The sequence below is a fragment of the Corapipo altera genome, unplaced genomic scaffold (genome assembly GCF_003945725.1).
Source record: "Corapipo altera isolate COAL_440 unplaced genomic scaffold, ASM394572v1 290, whole genome shotgun sequence".
NCBI lineage: Eukaryota > Metazoa > Chordata > Aves > Passeriformes > Pipridae > Corapipo > Corapipo altera.
Window position 1 is genome coordinate 411,595 of NW_020885041.1, and position 9,490 is coordinate 421,084.

Below are 9,490 nucleotides of genomic sequence, written 5' to 3' on the forward strand. Positions count from 1 at the left end.
CCCCCCCCGCAGGCGGCACTTCAATTTGGCACATGGAGGAGGCTGGGGACACCCCCACCCTCAAACACCCCCCCAAAACCTTCCCTGGGGGGGCCCCATCTCCCCTCTTTGGCACATGGAGGGGTTTCAGCAAAGGAAGGGGGGGTGGGTTCACCCTGCCCTGACCCCCCTTCCACCAAAATAAAACACCCCGGTGCAGGCCTGGGAAACACCCCCCCAAAACACCACCTTGGGGTGGGGGGGGGAGCACAGAGGGGTCTCACCGCCCCCCCCTCCAACCACCTCCCTTGTGTCCATTTCTCCCTTTTTTTTCTTTTTTTTTTTTTTTAAATACGTGGATTTGGGGATTTTTCTCTTTTTTTTCCCTTGCCTGGCCCCAGCACAGGCTGGGGGGAGCCCCCCGGGGTGGGGAGGGTGGGGGGGCACCATGGAGACCCCCCCTAACTGCCCCCAGGGCCGGCGTTGAGGAAGTAGGTGGTCATTTCCCCCTTGCCCTTGACCTTGACCAGCCCCCGGCACTCCAGCACGTAGCCCTTGGCCGCCAGCACCTGGTACAGGTCCGTTGTCACCTGGGGGGGACACACGGGGGTGAGGGGGGGTGTGGGGGTCCCTGGGGGGTGGTCCTGTCCCCCTCCCACCCCCCCAGCTGACCTGGATGCGGTCGGGGACCCCCGTGCTGTCCATGCGGCTCGAGACGTTGACGGTGTTGCCCCAAATGTCGTACTGGGGCTTGCGAGCCCCGATGACCCCCGCGACCACCGGGCCCATGTTCAGGCCTGGGGGGGACACGGAGGAGGGTCAGGGAACACCCCCCAAACACCCACGGGGATGGGAGGGGAGAGGGAGGGGAAAAGGGGGTGGGCGAAGGGAAAGGAGGGATGAGAGAGGGAAGGAAGGGGCGAAGGGGGAAAGGAGGTGGGAAAAGGGAAAAGAGGGTGAGAAAAGGGGGAAAAGGGTGGGGAAAGGGGGAAAGGGGAGTGGGAAAAAGGGAAAAGGTGGGGTGGGAGGGGAAAAGAGGGTGGGAAAAGGGGTGAGGGGGGAAAAGAGGGTGGGAAAAGGGATGAGGGAGTGGGAAAAGGGGAAAAGTGAGGATGAGATGGGAAAAGGGGGTGGGAAAAGGGAGAAAGGGGTGGGAAAAGGGATAAAGGGGTGGGAAAAGGGGAAAAGGGGGGGTGAGAGGGGAAAAGAGGGTGGTAAAAGGGATGAGGGAGTGGGAAAAGGGGAAAAGGGGGAATGAGAAGGGAAAAGGGATGGGCAAAGGGAAAAGCGGGAGGGAAAACGGAGAACAGGGAAAGAGCCACCAGACACAAAGCCATGAACCACGGCCAGGGGGGGTGTGAGGGGCTGCTGGAGCCGCGAGGGGCTCACGGGGGCGTGCGGGGACCCACCGATCTTCATCTGGAAGTTGTTGAAGGAGTGCTCGTTGATGTACTTCATCTGCTCCATGAGGTGCATGGCGTAGTCGGCGAGAGCCGCGATGTGGCTCCGGCCCTCGCGGTCGTAGGTGGAGGCGTTGAGCCCCGATGCCGCCATGTAGGTGCTGCCGATGGTCTTGATCTTCTCCAGCTGCCGGTACTTCTGCTCGCTGATGATCTGGTGGGAGGGACACACACACACACACACGTGGTGGGGTCACCCCCCACCCCCCTGCAGGCCCTCAGCAGGGCTGTGGGTGCCCCAGGTCCTCCCATGGCTCCACAGATGCTGCTCCGTGGCTTCTCCAAGGCCCCATGGAGCCCATTTCCCTGCACCCATCATCCTGCACCCCATCCATGCTGCTCCACAGCCTCTGCAGCACCCTGTGATCATGCTCCCTGTACCTCATCCTCATCCATGCTGTTCCACAGCCTCTCCAGCACCTCCTGCACCCCTTCCCGTGGCTCCAAGAATGTCGCTCCACAGCCCCTCCAGCACACCATGATCATTCTCCCTGTACCCCATCCTCATCCATGCTGTTCCACAGCCTCTCCAGCACCCCCTGCACCGTGGCTCCGTGGATGCTGCTCCGTGGCTTCTCCAAGGCCCTGTGCACCCCATTTCCCTGCACCCATCGTCCTGCACCGATTCCATGCTGCTCCACAGCCTCTCCAGCACCCCCTGCACCCCTTCCCACGGCTCCAAGAACATTGCTCCACAGCCCCTCCAGCACCCCATGCGCCCCATCCCCGCGCACTTCACCTCCACACATCCTGCACCCCCTGCCCTCGTCGCCCCTCGCCCCCCCCAGCACCTCGTCGAAGTCGGCGATGATCTCGTTGAGCAGCCTCAGGCACTCCACGCCCTCGTTGTTGGCCTCCAGCTCCACGTAGAACTCGGAGAAGTTGCTGATGGAGGCGAACATCACGGCCACGCACTCGCAGGACTGGTAGTAGAGCTCGTCATTGCGCCGCTCCCGCGCCAGGAAATGCGCGGCCACGTCCTTGGGCAGGATGTTGTGGAGCAGCCGCCGGTTGTAGGCCTGGAGCTCCTCCATCTCCTCCTTCTCGCCCGTTGCCTGCGGGGAATGGACCCGTGTGGGGGCTGCCAGGGGGGCCACGGGGCCACTCCGGGGTTGGGGCGTGGGGAGGGGTCAGTTCTGGTCCTGGGGTGAAGGGAAAAGGGTGGTTCCCAGCCCCTGGTCCTACCTGGAGCTTCCAAAGGAAGTCGAGGCGGGCGGTGGACTCGACCTGCTGCGCGTGCAGGTAAAGGGCCAGGGCGAACACGGCCAGGACGGCAGGGGTGACGAACCGCAGGGCCACCTTCCCCTCCACAGGGCTGCGGGACCCCCAGAGCCCTGAGAGGGGCTGAGGGATGGCCCCTGCCCACCCCAGGGACCCCAAACCTGCACCCAACCCCTACGATTCACCCTCCCACTCCAGGGACCCCAGAGATCCACCCAGACCCCAAAGGCCCACCCACTCACCTAAGGGAGCCCCAAAGATTCATCCAACCCCAAGGATGCACCCAACCCAGGAGCCCCACTGCTGAACCCACCCACCCAGGGACCCCTAAAACACACTCAACCCCAAAGCTGCACCCACCCTCGCAGCACAGACCCCTCCCCAAAGCACCCTCCTGCTGCTGCCCACCCTCACCCCCCTGCCCCCAGTTCCCCTGGGGTCCCAGTTCCCCGCTCACCACTCGCCCTGGGTCACGTTGAAGGAGGGCCTGTGGGGGAGAGGAGCCGGGGGTGAGCGGGGTGGGGGCACATCTCGGAGGTTGGGGACCCCGGGGTGGGCAAATGGGCACTCACAGGGCGTTGGCCACGACCAGCAGGTCGGCGTTGTCGAAGAGGGCGGCGTGAGGCCCCTCCACCAGCAGCAGGAAGGTGGCCTCGATGGCCACCATGAGCAGCAGCTTCCCGATGCTGCTGATGTGCAGGAAGACGGAGCAGGCGAGCAGGCTCAGCACCACGCTGTAGCTGAAGTACTGGGGGGACACGAAGGGGATGCACTGGGACCCCAGGAATGCCGGATGGTACCCCCAGAACCCCTGCAGCCCACCCCAGGAACCCCTGATGGCAGCCCAGGAATCCCTGCAGCACCCCTGGGAACCCCTGCAGCACCCTGGGAATGCTGGATGGCACCCCAGGAACCCCAGATGGCACCCCACGCCCATGGGGACCTTGCACCCTTGGGGACACCCTCAAGGGCTCAGTGCCAGCACCCGCAGAGGACCTTGGACCCAAGGGACCTGTGCCAGCACCCTGTGTCTGCAGGGACCCTGAGCTGGCACCCAGCACCCTCAGGGACCCCTGCCAGCATTCCTGGGGCCCCAGTGACTGCAGAGACCCTCTGCCAGCACCCAGAACCCCCAGGGACCCCTGTGGCCGGGGGTGCCCGCAGCCCCTCACCTCGGGGAAGTCACAGGCCAGCCCGTCGCCATGGCAGGAGCCAGGGGGGGTCCCCAGGGAGAAGTTGAGGGCCCGGAGCTGGCAGGGCCCCACGGCCTCGGGGGTCACGTTGAGCTCCCGGGCGGCACATTCCCGCAGGGCCACACGGCTGCAGGAGAACTGGGGGGGAAGCAGAGGGGTGAGATGGTGCCCCACAGCCCCTCACAGCCCCCCACAGCCCCTCACAGCCCCCCAGAGCCCCTCACAGCCCCCCACGTCCCCACCATGTTGACGAAGGCAGCAATGAAGACGAGGAGGATGGTGAAGACGGCGATGCCGGTGCTGCGGGCGCGGGACTGGACGATGCTCCGGGAGAGCCTCTGCAGGGCGGTGGGGAAGAGCTGGGGGGGGAAGGACACGCAGGAAAGACCCCGTCACTCCCAGCTGAGCCCCCCACAGCCCCCCCAGCCCTTGGCCCGGCACTCACGGTGAGGCAGGAGTAGACGGCGCAGACAAAGAGGATGGCGGCGAGCAGGATGAAGATGCTGACGTAGACACCGAGCATCAGCGGGGAGCTGGGGAGAGGTGGGGGATGAGTGACAGGCTCGGGGGGCCAGGGCCAGGGTTTTTGGGGGGCTACAGGACTCACTGGGGGAACACCAGGATCTGGAGGCAGCAGATGAAGCAGAAGACCAGGAGGGTACAGGCCACATAGCCACCGAAACGGTCGTCGATCTTCTTGGAGTACTGAGGGGAGAGGGGGAGGTGGGATGGGGAGATCCCACGGGATGGGATGGAAAAGGACAGGGGGGACCCTGGGGGGATGGGATGGAGGAGGACTGGGGGTCCCTGAGGGATTCAGGGAATGAGATGGGATGAGGTTGAGAAGGTGGAGGGTCCATGGACCAGCACACAGAGGATCCCAGGAAATTAAGGTGAGATGAGAGGGACAAAGGTGCTGATGGGGCCAGAACTGAGAGGACTTCAGGGGACAGGGGAGCCCTCAGGGCTGGGGCAGAGGGGCCAGAGGGCCTCCCACCTTCTTTTCCAGCTCAGGTGTCTGGAAGGTGAGCAGGAACTTCTTGACGTGGTCCTTGCGGAGCTGGTCGATGCTCCGGGCGTCGATGGCCCGGCTCAGGAACTCGTCCACCTCGTCCTCGGGGTTCAGGGCCTCCTGGGCACCTCGGCTGGGGACACGGGGGGGTCAGGGTCCCCCAAAACCCCTGTCTCTGCCCCAGGGAAGGGCTCAGACATGACTCCCCCGGTGCCCTGGCATGGGGACACTCACTTGTCCTTGCTGGAGTCATCGATGCCCTGGGAGACACAAGGAAATGGGGGTGTCAGGGACACTGGCACGGATGGGGGGGCCCCCCACGGATGGCAGGGACATGGGGCATCCCCCAGGGTCACCCAGGATGGGGAATAGAGTCCCAGGGGTCACAAGGATGGTGGGGGTATCCCCAAGGGTCTGCAGAGGGAGGAGAGAGGGGCCTGGGATGTCTGACACCAGGGAGGACGGGAGATCCTTGAGGGTCCCCAAGGCTGGTGAGGATGGGGAGATCCCTGAGATCTGTTGAGGATAGGGGAGACACTGGGGGGGTTCCCATGGGCTGATGAGGACGAGGGGGCCACCCCAGCCTCCCCCGAGGCCCGCAGGCAGCAGGAGGAAGCCACAAGGTCCGCGGGCAGGGCTGGGGAAGCCATGGGCAGCCCCGGAAGGGCAGCAAGCAGCCGATACCGCCGTGGTGGGGCCCCCCCCGTGCCCTGTACCCCCCTCCCCGAGGCCGCTCACCATCTGCCGGAAGGCCTTGGAGTCCTTGGTGCGGGAGAAGGAGCGCTCGGGCACCCAGCGCGGCACCAGCCCCTCGGTGGAGTTGGCACGAGCGCGCTGCAGCTTGGCCAGGATGGCCTTCTCCTCCTTCTGCAGGGGGATGCACAGTTGTGAGGAGCAGGGGGGGACACCTTGGCTCTCCCACCCTCCTGGGACCCCCCCCTTCCCCCGAATACCCCCCCGCCCCACTCACGCGCTTCTGGCTGCAGCCCACGATGAGGAAGGTCTCGATGTTGTGCTCCTTGAGGTAGGCGTTGCGCTCGCCCCCGTGCCCCGGCTCCACCTCGTAGTCGCCGTTCAGGTACTGCAGAGTCGCCCAGGTGATGTGGATGCGCCTGGGGACGGGGTTGGGGGGGGGAGGATGTGAGCCCTTATCCCGCTCCACACCCCCTGCCCCGTCCCCCCTCCTCAGTGCAGCCCCTCCCCAGCCCGGCTCACCCGGCTTTGCCTCCTGCTTCCATGTGGTTGGCGAGGGTGACGTCGTTGGACCAGACGTCGAACTGCCACTTGCGCAGCCCCAGGACCCCGCAGTGCACCCGCCCGCTGTGGATGCCCACGCGCATGTTCACGTTCACCCCCGTCACCTCACGCACCAGCCTGCGGACGGCACCGGCACCGCGTCACCCCCAGGCACCCCCGAGTGCCCTGAGGCACCCCCCTGGCCTCACAGGATTCCCGGACACTGTGGCACCCCTGGGGCACCACATGGCACTCCGTGGTGCTCCCATGGCACTCCGTGGCGCTCCCAGGCACCTCTGGGCACCCCAAGGCTCCTCCCAGCACCCCTTGGCACCCTCAGGCATTCCAGGGCACCCCACGGAATTCCGAGGCACCCCTGGGCACCCCTGGGCACCGTGGAGCTCCATGGTGCTCCCAGGAACCTCTGGGCATCCCAAGGCTCCTCCCAGCACCCCTTGGCACTCTCAGGCATTCCAAGGCACCCCACGGGATTCCAAGGCACCCCCAGTCACACCATGACACCCCTGGGCACCACGACCCAGACCGGTGAGCACTGGGGAAGCACCGGCACCAGGAACGGGCACAGCCCCCCAGCATTGTGGTGACACCAGGGACGTGCCAGCACTGGGGACAGGCACCATCCCCACAAGTCGTGGTAGCACGTGGGATCTGCCAACACCAGGGGTGGGCACCGGGGGTCGGGCACAGCCCCCCAGCCCTGCCCCACTCACGAGATGGCCTCGATCATGTCGACACCCATCTCGACGCAGCAGTGAGCGTGGTCCCCCCGCGCCTCCGGCAGCCCCGACACGCAGTAGTAGCAGTCCCCCAGGATCTTGATGCGCAGGCAGTGGTTCTCCTGGGGGGGGCACAGGCGGGTCAGGGGGGCTCTGGGACCCACCCCCCAAACCCCCCCGGCCCCTCCGCTCACCGCCGCCAGCTTGTCGAAGCGGGCGAAGAGCTCGTTGAGCGTCATGACGAGCTCCTGGGCCGTGCACTGCGAGGCCAGGCTGGTGAAGCCCTCGATGTCCGCGAAGAGGATGCTGCAGGGAGCAAGAGCGTGGGCTGGGGAGGGTCCACGCGCTGCCCCAGACCCCCTTCTCCTGCTGACACCCCCAAAACCTCGCCCGTGCCCCCGTCCCCCCCCCCGTACCTGACCTTGTCGTGCTTCTGGATGTAGATCTTGTGGAACATCATGTCCTCCTTCTTGGTGTTGATGTCCTCCTTCATCTCCATGGCCACGTGCTGCGGCAGCACCGAGAGCAGCAGCCGCTCCTGCACCCACAGCAGCGTCATTGGGGGGGGGCCAAGACCTTTGGGACACCACCCCCAGCCCGGCACGGGGACCCCTGGGACCCCCCCAGCCCACCTGCTGCCGGTTCTCCCGCTGGAGGTGCAGCCGAGCCTGGATGTAGCCGCGGGTCTCCTGGAAGGCCTGACGCTGCGACACCTCGGCGGGGTAGTGGGTGCAGACCCCCACCACGTTGGTGCAGAGGAAGATCAGGGCGTTGGCGCTGAGCTGGGAGGGGGAGGTTGGCTCAGCATGACCCCCCCCAGCCAGCTCTGCCACCCCGGTGTGCGCCCCAAAACCCTGCCTCTGGTACGGGGGGTGCTGTTAAGAACAGCAAGGGGGCACGTGGGGCAGGGAGGGACATGGGGACCCAAGGCAGGGGGATGTGGGGACGCAGGGACCTGGGGACACAGGGGCCATGAAACCAGAGAAGGGGGCATATAAGGATGCAGGAACCCAGGGCAAAGGGGACACGGGGACCTGGAGCAGGGTGGGTCATGAGGACACCCTCTGGAAGCGGAGAAAGTCGGGAAGCAGAGATGGCTGCAGTGGGAGCTGCGGTTTTCCCCCTGTCCCAGTCCCCCGGGACCGGAGCCAGGGCTATTTATAGCCCTCCAACACACTGGGAGGGGGGGCCTCACACCCCCCACCCCCCTCACATCCCCCTGGAAGCCCCATCGCTCCCACCCTGCCAGGGTGAGCCCCACCCCGAGGGGCTGCCCCTCCCGTGACCCCCAAAGCCCCGCTGGCCTTGGATCCCCCCCGTCATTGAGTTCCTCGCCCTGTGCCCCACGGGGACAGCACGTGGCCCCAGTCCCGGCCAGGCAGGGCGAGGGTGACGGTGACGAGTGGCCCCGTGCAAAGGGGGAGCAGAGCAAGGGGCTTCTGGGGCTGGGAACACCCAGCCCTGGGGATAGGGGACCCCTCTGCGCCCGCAGCACCCCACTGGGAGCACCCAGCACGCCAGAGGGGCAGGACAGGGGACACTGCCAGCGTCCCAGTGCCCCTGGGTGACAGCCCTCCCCCCCCTCCCCTGGCCCTGCATCCCCTCCTCGGGGATTTCCGCCAGCCCCACAACAGGGGCTTTGTGGGTGCCCCCCTCCCCCAGTGCAGCCCACAATGGTGGGTCTGTGCCAGGACGAGGGGCCCCTCCTGCCCCATGGGGGCTGCAGCAGCAGAGAGACCCCTGGTCACACCACAGGCCCCTGGCACGGGACCTCCCCTGGGACCCCTCCACCCCCAGGCAGCCAAGGGGCCCCTCCCACATCCAGAATTTTCCGCCATCAAGTGCAAAACCACCCCAATTTTGCAGAAAGGGAAGCGGGGAGCCGCCGGGTCCCACCTGGGAGTTATACCCACAAGTGGGCAGGACCCCCTGGGCTCAGCCCCCCACCCCGCCGTGTGTGTGTCCCCCCTGCCCTACCTGCTTCCAGAGGAAGGGGTCGGCGGCGTTGCGGTGCCAGGCGATGGCGAGGTGCAGGGCGGAGAGCAGGACCCCGGCCAGCACGGCCGCCCGCATCCGCACCGGCAGCAGCGTGTACGTGATGTAGATGAAGAAGACGCTCCACCAAACGCCCTCGGCCGCGCTCCGGGGGGACACGGCCACCGTCCCCAGTGCCTGCACCCCGGCCAGCAGCCCCAGCACCATGTAGCTCACCACCCACATGTAGTCCTGGGGGAAGGCGCTGCGGCTGCACAGCACCATGAGGAGCAGGAACAGGGCCGTGGCCCCGGCCAGCCCGGCGGCCGCCGGCACGTGCGGGGCGCCGGGCAGGCAGAGGAAGAGCAGCATCACCCCGCAGACCAGCACCAGCACCCCCATCAGCACCGTCAGGCTGCTCTGGTTCATCTGGAAGAAGTAGCGCTGGTAGAGCCGCTCCAGTTTGGCCGACTGGAAGCGTTTGGAGCGGAAAACCTGGAGCAGCCGCCGCCAGCACTCGCCGGCCGATGGCCGCCCCCCGTGTCCCCCGACCCCCTTCGGGCCCTTGGCCTCGCCGTCCTCCAGGGCCCCGTCCACCGATTTGAGTCCCAGGTCGCCTGCAGGCCCCTTCTTGCCATAGTGGTCCTCCTGCCAGGTGCAGCGCAGCCCCCGGGGGGG

At 66.5% G+C, this 9,490-nt stretch overlaps 1 protein-coding gene across 1 annotated transcript in view; it reads right to left on the reverse strand.

Annotated features, from left to right (window-relative positions):
- Window positions 1–9,360, reverse strand: part of ADCY6 (adenylate cyclase 6) — a 16,931-nt gene extending 7,571 nt beyond the window's left edge. Inside the window, exons 1-18 of the mRNA XM_027668484.1 lie at window positions 8,816–9,360; window positions 7,471–7,620; window positions 7,255–7,376; window positions 7,033–7,144; window positions 6,833–6,960; window positions 6,081–6,239; window positions 5,836–5,977; window positions 5,604–5,732; window positions 5,100–5,125; window positions 4,851–4,998; window positions 4,461–4,558; window positions 4,299–4,386; window positions 4,096–4,212; window positions 3,833–3,991; window positions 3,233–3,408; window positions 3,118–3,147; window positions 2,625–2,754; window positions 2,306–2,494 (exon numbers count right to left, since the gene is read on the reverse strand). Coding sequence (XP_027524285.1) covers window positions 2,306–2,494; window positions 2,625–2,754; window positions 3,118–3,147; window positions 3,233–3,408; window positions 3,833–3,991; window positions 4,096–4,212; window positions 4,299–4,386; window positions 4,461–4,558; window positions 4,851–4,998; window positions 5,100–5,125; window positions 5,604–5,732; window positions 5,836–5,977; window positions 6,081–6,239; window positions 6,833–6,960; window positions 7,033–7,144; window positions 7,255–7,376; window positions 7,471–7,620; window positions 8,816–9,241 — 2,529 coding nt within the window. The 5' untranslated portion in view covers window positions 9,242–9,360. The remainder of the gene's footprint in view (window positions 1–2,305; window positions 2,495–2,624; window positions 2,755–3,117; window positions 3,148–3,232; window positions 3,409–3,832; window positions 3,992–4,095; window positions 4,213–4,298; window positions 4,387–4,460; window positions 4,559–4,850; window positions 4,999–5,099; window positions 5,126–5,603; window positions 5,733–5,835; window positions 5,978–6,080; window positions 6,240–6,832; window positions 6,961–7,032; window positions 7,145–7,254; window positions 7,377–7,470; window positions 7,621–8,815) is intronic.
- Window positions 9,361–9,490: the final 130 nt, after the last annotated feature.